This window comes from Mobula birostris, chromosome 23 (genome assembly GCF_030028105.1).
Source record: "Mobula birostris isolate sMobBir1 chromosome 23, sMobBir1.hap1, whole genome shotgun sequence".
Taxonomy (NCBI): domain Eukaryota; kingdom Metazoa; phylum Chordata; class Chondrichthyes; order Myliobatiformes; family Myliobatidae; genus Mobula; species Mobula birostris.
Window position 1 is genome coordinate 10,535,296 of NC_092392.1, and position 14,487 is coordinate 10,549,782.

The 14,487-nt window shown below is 41.9% G+C and overlaps 1 protein-coding gene across 6 annotated transcripts in view; it reads right to left on the bottom strand.

Annotated features, from left to right (window-relative positions):
* rabl2 (RAB, member of RAS oncogene family-like 2) overlaps positions 1-12,184 on the bottom strand; it is a 30,768-nt gene extending 18,584 nt beyond the window's left edge. Inside the window, exons 1-3 of one of the 6 annotated variants that reach the window (XM_072241286.1) lie at positions 12,150-12,184; positions 10,096-10,297; positions 7,272-7,301 (exon numbers count right to left, since the gene is read on the bottom strand). In XM_072241286.1, the coding sequence (XP_072097387.1) occupies positions 7,272-7,301; positions 10,096-10,202 (137 nt within the window). In that variant the 5' untranslated portion in view covers positions 10,203-10,297; positions 12,150-12,184. Of the gene's footprint in view, positions 1-7,271; positions 7,302-10,095; positions 12,032-12,149 lie in introns of those variants that run through there. The other 5 variants (XM_072241287.1, XM_072241285.1, XM_072241284.1 and 2 more) reach the window with 5 other exon arrangements.
* Positions 12,185-14,487: the final 2,303 nt, after the last annotated feature.

The window sequence follows — 14,487 nt, forward strand, 5'->3', positions numbered from 1 at the left end:
CTTCACAACTGACTCAACCTGGAAGTTAACCTTTACAATCACAGAAAACCTACAGCACAATACAGGCTCTTCAGCCTACAAAGCAGAGCTGAACATGTCCTTACCTGAGAAATTACCTAGGATTACCCATAGTCCTCTATTTTTTTGAGCTCCATGTACCTGTCCAGGAGTCTGTTAAGAGACCCTATCATATCCGCCTCCACCACCATCGCCGGCAGCCCATTCCACGCACTCACCACTCTCTGCGTAAAAAACTTACCCCTGACATCTCCTCTGTACCTACTTCCAAGCACCTTAAAACTGTGCCCTTTCGTGCTAGCCATTTCAGCCCTGGAAAAAAGCCTCTGACTATCCACACAATCAATGCTCCTCATCATCTTATACACCTCTATCAGGTCATCTCTCGTCCTCCATCACTCCAAGGAAAAAAGGCCGAGTTCACTCAAACTATTCTCATAAGGCATGCTCCCCAATCCAGGCAACATCCTTGTAAATCTCCTCTGCACCATTTCTATGGTTTCCACATCCTTCTTATAGTGAGGCGACCAGAACTGAGCACAGTACTCCAAGTGGGGTCTGACCAGGGTCCTATATAGCTGCAACATTACCTCTCGGCTCCTAAACTCAATCCCACGACTGATGAAGGCCAATGCACAATATGCTTTCTTAACTACAGAATCAACCTGCGCAGCAGCCTCGAGTGTCCTATGGACTCAGTCCTCAAGATCCCACTGATCCTCCACACTGCCAAGAGTCTTACCACTAATACTATATTCTGTCATTATATTTGACCTACGAAAATGAACCACCTCACACTTATCTGGGTTGAACTCCATCTGCCATTTTTCAGACCATTTTTGCATCCTATCAATGTCCTGCTGTAACCTCTGACAGCCCTCCACACTATCCACAACATCTCCAACCTTTGTGTCATCAGCAAATTTACTAACCCATCCCTCCACTTCTTCATCCAAGTCATTTATAAAAGTCACAAAGAGTAGGGTTCCCAGAACAGATCTCTGAGGCATACCACTGGTCACCAACTTCCATGCAGAATGTGACCCGTCTACAACCACTCTTTGCCTTCTGTGGGCAAGCCAGTTCTGTATCCACAAAGCAATTTCCCCTTGGATCCCATACCTCCTTACTTTCTCAATAAGCCTTGCATGGGATACCTTGTCAAATGCCTTGCTGAAATCCGTATATACTACATCTACTGCTCTACCAATGTGTTTAGTCACATCTTCAAAAAATTCAATCAGGTTCGTAAAGTGTGACCTGCCTTTCACAAAGTCATGCTGATTATTCCTAATCATATTATACCTCTCCAAATGTTCATAAATCCTGCCTCTCAGGATCTTCTCCATCAACTTACCAACCACTGAAGTAAGACTCACTGGTCTATAATTTCCTGGGCTATCTCTACTCCCTTTCTTGAAGAATGGAACAACATCCGCAATCCTCCAATCCTCCGGAACTGCTCCCATCCCCATTGATGATGCAAAAATCATCACGAGAGGCTTAGCAATCTTCTCCCTCGCCTCCCACAGTAACCTGGGATACATCTTGTTCAATCCCAGTGACTTATCCAACTTGATGCTTTCCAAAAGCTCCAGCTCTTTTTTAATATCGACGTGCTCAAGCTTTTCAGTTCGCCGTAAGTCATCCCTACAATCGCCAAGATCCTTTTCCATAGTGAATACTGAAGCAAAGTACTCATTAAGTAACTCTGCTATTTCCTCCGGTTCCATACACACTTTTTCACTGTCACACTTGATTGGTCCTATTCTCTCACGCCTTATCCTCTTGCTCTTCACATACTTGTAGAATGCCTCAGGGTTTTCCTTAATCCTGTCCGCCAAGGCCTTCTCATGGCTCCTTCTAGCCCTCCTAATTTCTTTCTTGAACTCCTTCCTGCTAGCCTTATAATCTTCTAGATCCCTATCATTACCTAGTTTTTTGAACCTTTCACAAGCTCTTCTTTTCTTCTTGACTAGATTTACAACAGCCTTTGTACTCCACGGTTCCTGTACCCTACCATTCTTTCCATCTCATTGGAACATACCTATGCAGAACTCCACTCAAATATCCCCTGAACATTTGCCACATTTCTTCTGTACATTTCCCGGAGAACATCTGTTTCCAATTTATGCAGTTTAGGGTATCTGGCACAAGGACTCTTAAGTCCCTTTGCATCTCTGCATTTTGAATTCTCTCCCCATCTACAGTGGCATGCAGAAGTTTGGGCACCCCTGGTCAAAATTTCTGTTACTGTGAATAGTTGAGTGAGTAGAAGATGAACTGATCTCCAAAAGTCAAAGTTTAAGATGAAGCAGTCTTTTCAACATTTTAAGCAAGATTAATGTATTATTTTTCTTTTGTACAATTTTAGAGTGGAAAAAAAAAGGAAAGAAGCACCAAGCAAAAGTTTGGGCACTCCAAGAGATTTGAGCTCTCAGATAACTTTTACCAAGGTCTCAGACCTTAATTAGATTGTTAGGGCTATGGCTTGTTCACTTTCATCATTAGGAAAGGCCAGGTGATGCAAATTTCAAAGCTTTATAAATACCCTGACTCCTCAAACCTTGTCCCAACAATCAGCAGCCATGGGCTCCTCTAAGCAGCTGCCTAGCACTCTGAAAATTAAAATAAATGACGCCCACAAAGCAGGAGAAGGCTATAAGAAGGTAGCAAAGCATTTTCAGGTAGCCATTTCGTCAGTTCGTAATATAATTAAGAAATGGCAGTTAACACGAACGGTGGAGGTCAAGTTGAGGTCTGGAAGACCAAGAAAACTTTCCAAAAGAACTGCTCGTAGGATTACTAGAAAGGCAAATCAAAACCCCCATTTGACTGCAAAAGACCTTCAGGAAGATTTAGCAGACTCTGGAGTGGTGGGGCACTGTTCTTCTGTGCATCGACACCTGCACAAATATGACCTTCATGGAAGAGTCATCAGAAGAAAACCTTTCCTGTGTCCTCACCACAAAATTCAGTGTCAGAAGTTTGCAAAGGAACCTCTGAACAAGCCTGATGCATTTTGGAAACAAGTCCTGTGGACTGATGAAGTTAAAATAGAACTTTTTGGCCGCAATGAGCAAAGGTATGTTTGGAGAACAAAGGGTGCAGAATTTCATGAAAAGAGCATCTCTCCAACTGTTAAGCACAAGGGTGGATCACTCACTTTTTGGGCTTGTGCTGCAGCCAGTCGCATGAGGAACATTTCACTAGTAGAGGGAAGAATGAATTTAATTAAATACCAGCAAATTCCAGAAGCAAAATCACACCATCTGTAAAAATGCTGAAGATGAAAAGAGGATGGCTTCTAAAACAGGATAATGATCCTAAACACACCTCAAAATTCACAATGGACTACCTCAAGAGGTGCAAACCGAAGGTTTTGTCATGGCCCTCACAGACCTCCGACCTAAAAATCATTGAAAATCTGTGGATAGACCTCAAAAGAGCAGTGCATGCAAGACAGCCCAAGAACCTCACAGAACTAGAAGCCTTTTGCAAGGAAGAATGGGCAAAGATCCCCCAAACAAGAATTGAAAGACTTAGCTGGCTACAAAAAGCATTTACAAACTGTGATACTTGCCAAAGGGGGTGTTGCTAAGCACTAACCATGCAGGGTGCCCAAGCTTTTGTTTCGGGCCCTTTTCCTTTTTTGTTGTTTTGAAACTGTAAAAGATGGAAATAAAAAAGTAATCTTGCTTAAAATATTAACGAAATGTATCATCTGTAACTTTATGCCTTTTGGAAATCAGGTCATCTTTTACGCACTTAGCTATTCACAGTAACAGAAATTTTGACCCCAGGGTGCCCAAACTTTTGTATGCCCCTGTAAATAATAGTCTGCCCATTTGTTTCTTCCAGCAAAGTGCATGACCATACACTTTCCAACATCGTATTTCATCTGCCACTTCTTTGTCCATTCCCCTAAACTATCTAAGTCTCTCTGAAGGCTTTCCATTTCCTCAACACTACCCGCTCCTCCACCTATCTTTGTATCATCAGCAAATTTAGCCATAAATCCATTAATACCGTGGTCCAAATCATTGACATACATCGTAAAAAGCAGCGGTCTCAACACCGACCCCTGTGGAACTCCACCGGTAACCAGCAGCCAGCCAGAATAGGACCCCTTTATTCTCACTCTGTTTTCTGTCAACTAGCCAATGCTCCACCTATGCTAGTAACTTCCCTGTAATTCCATGTGCTCTTTTCGTGCTAAGCAGCCTAATGTGCGGCACCTTGTCAAAGGCCTTCTGAAAGTCCAAGTACACCACATCTACTACATCTCCTTTGTCTACCCTGCTTGTAATTTCCTCAAAGAATTGCAGTAGCTTTGTCAGGCAGGATTTTCCTTTCAGGAAACCATGCTGGTTTTGGCCTATCTTGTCATGTGCCTCCAGGTACTCCATAATCTCATCCCTAACAGTCAATTCCAACAACTTTCCAACCACTGATGTCAGGCTAACAGGTCTATAGTTTCCTTTCTGCTGCCTCCTACCCTTCTTAAATAGTGGAGTAACACTTGCAATTTTCCAGTCATCTGGTACAATGCCAGGATCTATCGATTCTTGAAAGATCATCGTTAATGCCTCCGCAATCTCTCCAGCTACTTCCTTCAGAACCTGAGGGTGCATTCCATCAGGTTTAGATTTATCCACCCTCAGACCATTAAGCTTCCTGAGCACCTTTTCAGTCATAATTTTCACTGCACAAACTTCACTTCCCTGACATTCTTGAATGTCCGATATACTGCAGACGTCTTCCACTATGAAGACTGATGCAAAATACGCATTCAGTTCCATATACACAACCAGAATACATATGCCAAAATTCACCATACATATTTATAAATAGCTATATTTACCCAAGCTGTCATAATTAAACAAAAGTCATATAGCTAATCTACAGGCATTTGATCAATCGTCTTTGGATAGGTTACATTAACAGCTAAACATCCTCATGGATCAGAGTACATTACACTGGACTCTTCTGGGTGTCATCATTTTCCAAATACCGGGTTTAATTTTCAGAATAGGAACAACATCATCCATTGCCAATTTTCATAAGGTAGTGAAGGACCACCTTATTGAGTAGCAGCTTCGATACAATTTGGAAGCTTTCTGGGGGGCTTGCAGATTGTAATTCAGCTACTTCACTGTGGAACTGATGTCACTAGTGTGCCTGGAAGTAGGAAATTTTCCCTTTCTAAATGGGCACTAGTAGAAAATTTGGACTTAGATTAGATTATGAGGACATGCAGTCCTCTTTTATTGTAGTTTAGTAATGCATGCATTAAGAAATGATACAATGTTTTTCCAGAATGATATCACAGAAACACATGACAAACCGACTTAAAAAGCTAACAAAAACCACATAATTATAACATATAGTTACAACAGTGCAAAACAATACCTAATTTGATAAGAACAGACCACAGCACGGTAAATGTCTCAAAATCTCGTAAGTCCCATCATCTCACACAGACAGTAAACCTCCAGCGCCGCCAACTTGCCGACGCAGCATACTGGAAGCATCCGACCACAGTCCAACTCTGAGTCCGTCCGAAAATTCCGAGCCTCCGACCAGCTCTCCGACACCAAGCACTTCGACCCCGGCCCCAGCAACAGGCAATAGGCAAAGCCAAGGATTTGGGGCCTTCCCCTCCAGAGATTCTCAATCGCACAGTAGCAGCGGCAGCGAACTGGGCATTTCAGAAGTTACTCCAAGTGTTCCTCCGTGCTTCTCACGGCTGTCCCCATCAAATCCTGATTGTGCACGGCCCCCTAGTTAACACATATCGATATCAATTCGGAATGCCCGCGCGCGTCCGTTTTCACATATTCGATAAATTCAGTCTCTGAAGTAGTACTCCTTTTACTTCTAATTATTAAACTAATGAGCAGGCATGAGCAATAATTTCTCCACCTCCAGTGACTACTCCCATCTTCCCTTTTTATCCTCCTTATCGTACCTGTCACAGTATCCCTTCTCTTATCCCCTGTCCTCCCAGTCTATTCATCACTTGCACGTTCCTCCCTCTGGTTCCCTGTTCACCTCCTTCCCTTTATTCTATATTTGTCTGTTCTCTCCTATCAGATATCATCTTCTTTCAGCCCTTTTATCACCTATCACCTCTCAGCTTCTTGCACCATTCCCCCTTCCATACTAGCCATCGTCCTCCCCTCACCCACATTCACCTGTTACCCACCAACTCTTTTCCACCCCCACCCTTTTACCTGGGTTATCTCCCCTCCTTTTTTTTCCAGTCCTGAAGGAGGGTCTTGACCTAAAATGTTGACTGTCTATTGCCCTTCATAGATGCTGCATGGCCAACTGAGTTCTTTCAGTATTTTGTGTGTTACTCTCTGACTGCCAGTGTGGCATTTAAACACATATTCACTGGAAGCAAGTCAAGTAATTTATACATTATCACCTGTACATTAAGTGAGCTAAATAGTATAGTGATTTTTGTGGTCTCATGTAATTTTCGTATATAAGATGATGAGAAGCATTGATCGTGTGGATAGACATTGGCTTTTTCCCCAGGGCTGAAATGGCTAACATGAGAGGTACAGAGGGTATGTCAGGGGTAAGTTTTTTTTACGCGGAGAATGGTGAGTGTGTGGAATGGGCTGCTGGTGACCGTGGTGGAGGCGGATACAATAGGGTCTTTTAAGAGATTCCTGGACAGGTACTTGGAGTTTAGAAAAATAGAGGGCTATGGGTAACCTTAGGTAATTTCTAAAGTACATGTTCAGCACAGTATTGTGGGCCGAAGGGCCTGTATTGTGTTTTCTATGTTTCTATGTCTCAGTACTTGCCTTTGTGTGCAAATATCAAGCTTTGATCATTTGACGATAAGATAAAGGATAAAGATTTTTGAGAATTTGCTGAGTGTTTTAATTCCTTGATTAATAAATGTTGATAGACGTTAAGTAAATACACAGGTATGAAGTATATTAAACTATAGTGGGCATAATATCCTTCAGAAAAATGTATGCAGCTTAAATAGGAGTCACAGAGCACTGTCTATCACTAAAGTAGCAGTTCTACAGACAAACATTTTCTGCATGAATCAGCACTTGGCAATGAGGGTACTAATCATAGGGCATTCCTGCTTCAAGGTATGGTGAGAGGGAACACACAAATAACAAGAAGAATCAAATCAGAGCTAATAAGCTCAGTGGATCAGAAATTGCTTCCCGTATTTGGTCAGTAATATTTTATCCACATGTAGATCTCACAAAGGATACTATCCATCCATCAGGAATCTCTCCATCAACCTGTGAACACATATCATCGAAAGAAATTAGTGCATGCCTCAAGGAACTGTATGTCCACTCCACATTTCACTATATTATCAATGCTCTACTGTGGAAACGTTGCTGATATTGAAGATCTGATTCAGCTGTTGAAGCACTGAAAATATTGAGAGCTAGAGAGTGAAAATCTATGCAGAATATGGAGGCAGAAAATTTGCTTTAATGTCAAAAATCTATTGATATAGACAATTCTTCACCAATCCAACTCCCTCAGGAATTGATCGACATATTCTCCTGAATTCTATCAGACTCCTGTAATATACAAACTGAAGGCTTGAGTATTTAATTCACCAATTTCTGCTCCCCCGACTCTTTAATAAGGAACAGTGTTGTGAACTTGGATTTGATGGATAAGCTGAATTGGATGTTAGAGGGAATACGAAAAACGTGGGAAAGAAATTAAAATGTCTAGAGTTAAGCTTATTTTTAAAACTTCATCCTTGGTGTTGGTATTGGATGGGAGGATGGAACAAGAAAGAAGGTCATCGATAATAAACCCGATTCTGATTCTAATCGGTTCAATTTGAACTGAGATGGGAAATTTGCTTTTAACACTGAATGCACCTGTCTACCATTGCCTCCTTGAACTTCAAGACTGGATGAAGTACTCTCAGCTTTACCTTTGACTGTCAGTCTCTTCCAAGTTTCACATTCTATTTTCCTGTTATCCCAGAACAACCATGTCCTTGCTCCCTTACATCATGAGCTGCTGTGCAGCTCCTGAATGAGGTAGATGTCAATCACCAAATTTAGCTTCCCTGCATTAATGCTGCATCTCACACCTCAACCAAGATTGCCCACCACTCCAGGATCATCCAGAAGGATACTACAACGCCAAGCTTGCTTTCTTGTTCTATCCTCCCATTCAATACCAACACCAAGGATGAAGTTCTCAAAAAAAATAACTCTAGACATTTTAATTTCTTTCCCACTTTCTTCATATTCCAGACTGCTCTCCCTCCAACATCCAATTCAGCTTATCCATCAAATCCAATTTCACAACACTGCTCCTTACTAAAGGGTGAGAGGAGGAGCAGAAATTGGTGAATTTGGTGCTCTGACCTTCAGTTTGTAGACTACCTATGCAAAATATAATGTGCTGTTCTTCTACAATGCATTTGGCCTCACTCTATTAGTGGAGGAGGCTAAGGACAGGCAGAGTGGTATGGGAATTGGAAGGAGAGGGGAACTAAAATAGCTTGCAATGAGCAGTTCATAGTAGCTAATGCAGATAGTACACAATTTGAATTCAATCCTGACTCTCCAATGTTATCTGTGTGGAGTTCACTGGTTCTCCCTGTGACCACGTCAATTTCCCCCCACATCCCAAAAAATCGTGGGAGAAGCTAGAGAGTGGTAGTGGATGGTTGCCTCCCTGACTGAAGGCCTGTGAGTACTAGGGTGCCACAGGGATCGGTGCTGGATCTGTTGTTGTTTGTCATCTATAGCAATGAAATGGATAATAATGTGACGAACTGGATCAAAAAATTTACAGCTAACACCAAGACTGGGGGTGTCGTGGACAACAAGGAAGACGATCAGAGCTTACATTGAAAATTTACAAGGGCATCACTGAGACTGCTTCTGGACCAGCTGGAAAAATTGGACTGAAAAAATGGCAGACAAAATTTAACGTAACAAGTCCGAGGTGTTGCACTTCGGTAGGACCAAACAGGGTAGGGCTTACACAGTGAACGGTAGGGTACTGAAGAGCACCGTACAACAAAGGGATCTAGAAATAAAGGTCCATGATTTGTTGAAAATGGCAGTACAGGTAGACAGAGTTGTAAAGAAAGCTTTTGGCACATTGGCCTTTATAAATCAATGTGCACAGGAGATGGGATGCTGTGCTTAAATTGTATAAGATGGTGGTAAGGTCTAATTTGGAGTATTGTGCACAGCTTTGATCACCTACCTACAAGAAAGGCACAAGGTTGAAACAGTACAGAAAAAATCTAAAAGATGACACTGGGATTGGAGGACCTGAGTTATAAGGAAAAATTGAATAGGTTAGGACTTTATTTCTTATGGAAGATTGAGGGGAGATTTGATAGACGTACATAAAATTATGAAGGGTACAAATAAGATAAATGCAAGCAGGCTTTTTCTATTGACGTTGGGTGAGACTACGAGAGGTCGTGGGTTAAGGGTGAAAGGTGAAAAGTTTAAGGGAAACACGAGGGGAAACTTCTTCACTCAGAGGGCCATGAAAGTATGGAATGAACTGCCAGCGCAGTGGTGTATGCCAGCTCGAGTTCAACGTTTAAAAGAAAGTACATGGATGGTAGGAGTATATTCGAATATGGTCCGGGTGCAGGTCGATGACAGTAGGCTGTTTAAATGGCCTGGTACAGACTAGATGGGTCAAAGGGCCTGTGTGTGTGCTGTAATTTTCTGTGACTCTATTAGCAAGTTGGTTGGTTAGTTGGCAGCATGCTCTGGGAGAGGATGCAGAAATGTTTACAAGAACTTCCCCTTCTGATCACAATCCAGCAAGTTCAGCTGGAAGGCCAAATGTGTATATGGCTGAGAGCAGATTAAACTTGACTTGATGCACTGCGTAAGTGAAAAAGCCATCCTTTCTGGGCCCAAATATTTGACAGGGATGTTAAAGGCAGCATGATCTCTACCCCAGCAAGGAGCTGCCCTTTCAAATAGGGAAGGGTGAAATAGAGTTGGACTATTTTACAGTGATTAGCTCTAGATTGTTGGTGTCTATTACCCAATCCCCATGGCCAGTTACACTTTTACTTACTTGGATTTACCCACAGCACTGTCTCCTAAACAGATGATTTTGATGTGTTCATCCCCATCGTACTTGTCCTGGTTCAGTTCGGGTAGGGCACTGTTCTCTGCAGCCATGTTGTCCAAGTGATGACACGGGCTTGAGTGTTTCGTCTTCACCTTCTCCAGCTGATTCGTTCACTGACTGTTGTCCCTGTGTTTGACTTCCACCCCTGCAGACTTTACAAAGTTCAGTACATCTGTACTACCCCTAGCTTATCTTAATAATCTGCACACAACTGTTGCCAACTCTCTTATCATACTTTTGGGATATGGCTCTTTTCCTGAAATCACAAATCTAATCTGTCTTCATTCTGAACCTGATAGAAACTTATTAACAGTATATTCTAAAATCTGATGCTGCACTTTAATACTGAATTCACAATATTAGCCTCAACAAATTGAACACATCAAGCATATATAGTATCAACAAATAAAGTAAACCTTACCCAATCCTTGACCGTTTCTGTTCTTCTATGTGCTACCCCAGTTTCTTTATACCTGCCTCTTTAGCAAACTTTTATTTCTGTTCCATGATCCAGACCATTCCCGTTCTTTTTCATGTGAGAACCACAATTCTAATGGCCTCTCACTGTTATTTCCTAGGGATTTCAGCACTGATTATTTTTCCTTTCAGTCCCTGTAAAACGTATTCTGCTTAATTTTTTAAATCAATTTTCTCTTCCCACACCCCTTTCTTTGTGTTTGTCTATATTATTTAAGATACACACAAGATCTCACATTTTGTCTGAGGTTATGTGGCTGCTTCTACTGTCAATATCTTCACTTTCTCTACCACATAAACTTTCTGATAGCCCCTATGTTGCTATTCTATGTACCCCAAGATCTCAGCTCTTCAGTTGTCTCAGTCTTTTGAATCTACTTTTAAAAATTCCTTGATCCTGTTTTTTATCTCAGAATGTTTTCTTGTAATCAAGTGTTATTTTTATGTGTCTATCTATTACTATGTTTCTTCTATATATGTATGTCCCTGAAGTTGCTGTTAGTGTTCTACTTGTCTGGCAGGTTCCATCGATGTACCTCTCAACTTTTCTTCATAACCCTCAATCAATTTACATCAATTGTTTCTCCAGCTCACTCACTCCCAAAATAAACCAACCTTGTTGGTCCCCAGTAGTTTTCAATTCTCCTCAGTACCAGTGGTACGATACATTCAAATACAACTTACCAGGTAAACCACACTAGAATCTGTCTCTTTCCCTTGGATAACTACTCTTCTTTCCTTTCCATATCTATTTCCAGTCTAAACCCTGTACTTTCCCTTCTAAGTTATTAACCACCTTGTGTCTCTCCCTCCTTCTCTCTACTTCAGTGCTATCGCCCTTGTCTTCCAAACCTTCATTAAGCCAATTTACCTCCCTCTGTCCTATGCCTTCCCTAAATCTCTTTCTATGTATATCTTCAGTATCTCTCTGCTTTTTCTTTTATTTCAATCCATTTTCTTCCCCTGCATTAAACTGCTGTTATTTCACCGATCAGCTGCGATTCTATCCCACCCTATATTTACTACTCTTCCCTCCTTAATCTTTCTACTTTCCTATCTCAGCCCTCACTCTTTGTAGTTTACTTATGGACTTTCTTTTTTCTCCGATCTCTCTTTCTGGATTTATATTTCCTTCACTCTCCTTTCCCGGTCAGCTGCTTTATCCCTCTCTTTGTTTTCTGCCCTTACCTCACTCCACCGCTCTTTCCTCCTCTCCCTTTCACTTTTCCTCCCTCTCTCTTTCACCTTCCTTCTCTCTTTCTTTCACCCTTCTCCCTTTCTTTCTCTCTTTCACCTTCCTGCTCCCTTTCTTTCTTTCTTTCACATTCGCTCTCTCCTGTCGCTCAGCTTTCCAGCAGCTATGCAACAGTCGCCAAGCAGGGCCTCTTTCGGGGCTGTCTAAGCGCCGCCTGTATATGCCAGTATATTGGGACCAGCACCAATCTGGGAACTTGAGCTGCTTAAACAAATATTATTAATAAGAGAAAAAAAATAGAAGAAATGATTAAACATCCACCCACCCGAGCTGTTCACGCAGCGCCTGCCGTGAGCGTCCGTGTGCTCCAATCAGGGCAGCGGGAGGCTGGCAATTTAAAATCCAAACCCTGCCCAGTGCGTGTCAGACAAGACTCGGTAGCTCTTATTAAATCTGTGACCATTTTTAATATATGTTTCATCTTGATCTCACAGGAATAGATTTTATTAAGAAAGAATGAACTTGCAGCTTCTACACCAGGCCGCCATGCCTCCAGGAAATAAAGATTAATCTCTTGGTTATAGCTGCAAGATCACAGGCGGAAAATAACAGGATCATTAAAATATAATGAGTTGTTTTCATTTTCTTTGAATATTTTTATTAGACATAAAAAAGATACAGCTAAAGGAACATCGTGTTTGTGTGTGTAGAGGGAGAAGGTAAAATCTTAAACTAAATACTCAATTACAATTGACAACACTATTTCCGTAGAATCAGGGGTAATATCACCGGCATGTGTCGAGAAAGCTGTTAACTTTGCGGTAGCAGTCCAATGCATTATATGATAAATATCGGGAAAAACTGAATTACGGGAAGCATTTATATGTATGTTAAATAGTTGAATGAAGATAAGTAGTGCAAAAACAGAAATAAAGGTAGTGCAGTAATGTTCATGGGGTCAATGTCCATTTAGAAATCAAATGGCAGAGGGGAAGAAGCTGAATCATTAAGTGTGTTCCTTCAAGCTTATGTATCTCCTTCCTGATGAGGGAATGAGAAGAGGGCATGCCTTGGGAGGTGGGGGTCCTTAACAGACATCCCACCCTGCAAAAACTCATTTCAGGGAGGTCTCAACTGGAAGTCTCAACCTCAGCAGTCTGTGTCAATGAATTTGTTAATTTTGCAAGACATCAGATTCACAAGTGTTTTGTGAGACAGCTGATTTCTGAATCCTGTCTTAATGTGAGTCACCATGCTGAATGCCCTTTCAGTTAGAATTTGGCAGCACCAGAAGCAGCTTCATCAACTGGCGGAGCTCTTTGAATCTCAACTGCCCTGTGTTTACAGATTTTACTTTGGACGGCTTCCCCCAGAACTCACCAAATGGCAAACTAGGCACCAGTCCTTCAAGGTTAGTTGAGTCATAATCCAGGACTCACCTCTACATGTCTTTTATAGTCACTTAACCCTCCTTGAGCAATAGAAAAGTCACTGTTGCAAACAGTGCAGAGAGCAACACTCTCATTATTTTGACCCCTATTAGGCAGGGGTACACTTTAGTGTAGTCTTGGGTGAAGTATGTTTTATATTTTTTTTTGGAACACTCTGCCATGGCGCTGTAGGACACTAAACTGAACTGATGGACAATGAAAGAGAGAGAGAGGTTGACTGTAAAGCCTGCCCATAGAGAAAACTAATAAGTCCACAGATGCTGCCTGGCCTGCTGAGTTGCCCCAGCATTTTGTGTGTGTTGCTCAGATTTCCAGCATCGGCAGATATTCCCTTGTTTCTGGTTCATCAACAGCTTTTGGTTTGGGATTACACAGTAAGTTTCCACAGGCACACACTCAGCCACACAGGTTTTAACAAAGTCAGTGACAACTGAGGTGTACTCACCTAGATCCGAAGGTATATCCCTGAATACATTCCAGTCCACCGATTCAAAGCAGTCCTATAAGTACCTCTGCACCTTCCTTGTCTAACCTTCTTGGTTCTCACCCCTGGTGCTGCAGTTTTCAGTCTCTGCCTATACTCAGGGAGTAGAAGTACAGACAGCTGATCAGACTTTTCAGAGTGTGAGCATGGGATAGCACGGTGGGCACTCTTGAACTTGGTGTAACAGTGTGTACTACAAGTTATTTGTTGAAGGTAATTATTGAGTGACTTTTTCAAGCTGACCTGTTTAAAATCCCCAAAATGATAGGGAAGGCATCAGGGTGTGCGGTTTCATACCTGTTGAACACATTGCTCCGTTTTTCTGGAGCCTGTTGGACATTGGCCTGAGGTGGAATGTACACAGCTACCAAAATAATCACTGAAATCTCGCATGGCAGGTAATATAATTGGCACTTGATTGCGTTGTGTTCCAGATCTGGTGAACAGGAATGAGACAGCACTGCAATGTTTGTACAGCGTGAGGAATTGATCATGAAGGAAACTTCCCCCCTCATCCCCCTCCTGCACAGCACAACAACCCCAAGTTAATGACGAGTTGTGGCTTCAGTACCCGCTTTGGAGGCTCCAGGACAAATTTCATATTGGATACTTTATAAGAGTTAAATATTCAGTAAGTGGGCAAAACTTTCTCTCCCCACAGATGCTGCCCATCATTATCAGCATTTTCTAGTTTTCAAATTTAACGCATCTGTGGTTATTTTTTGCTT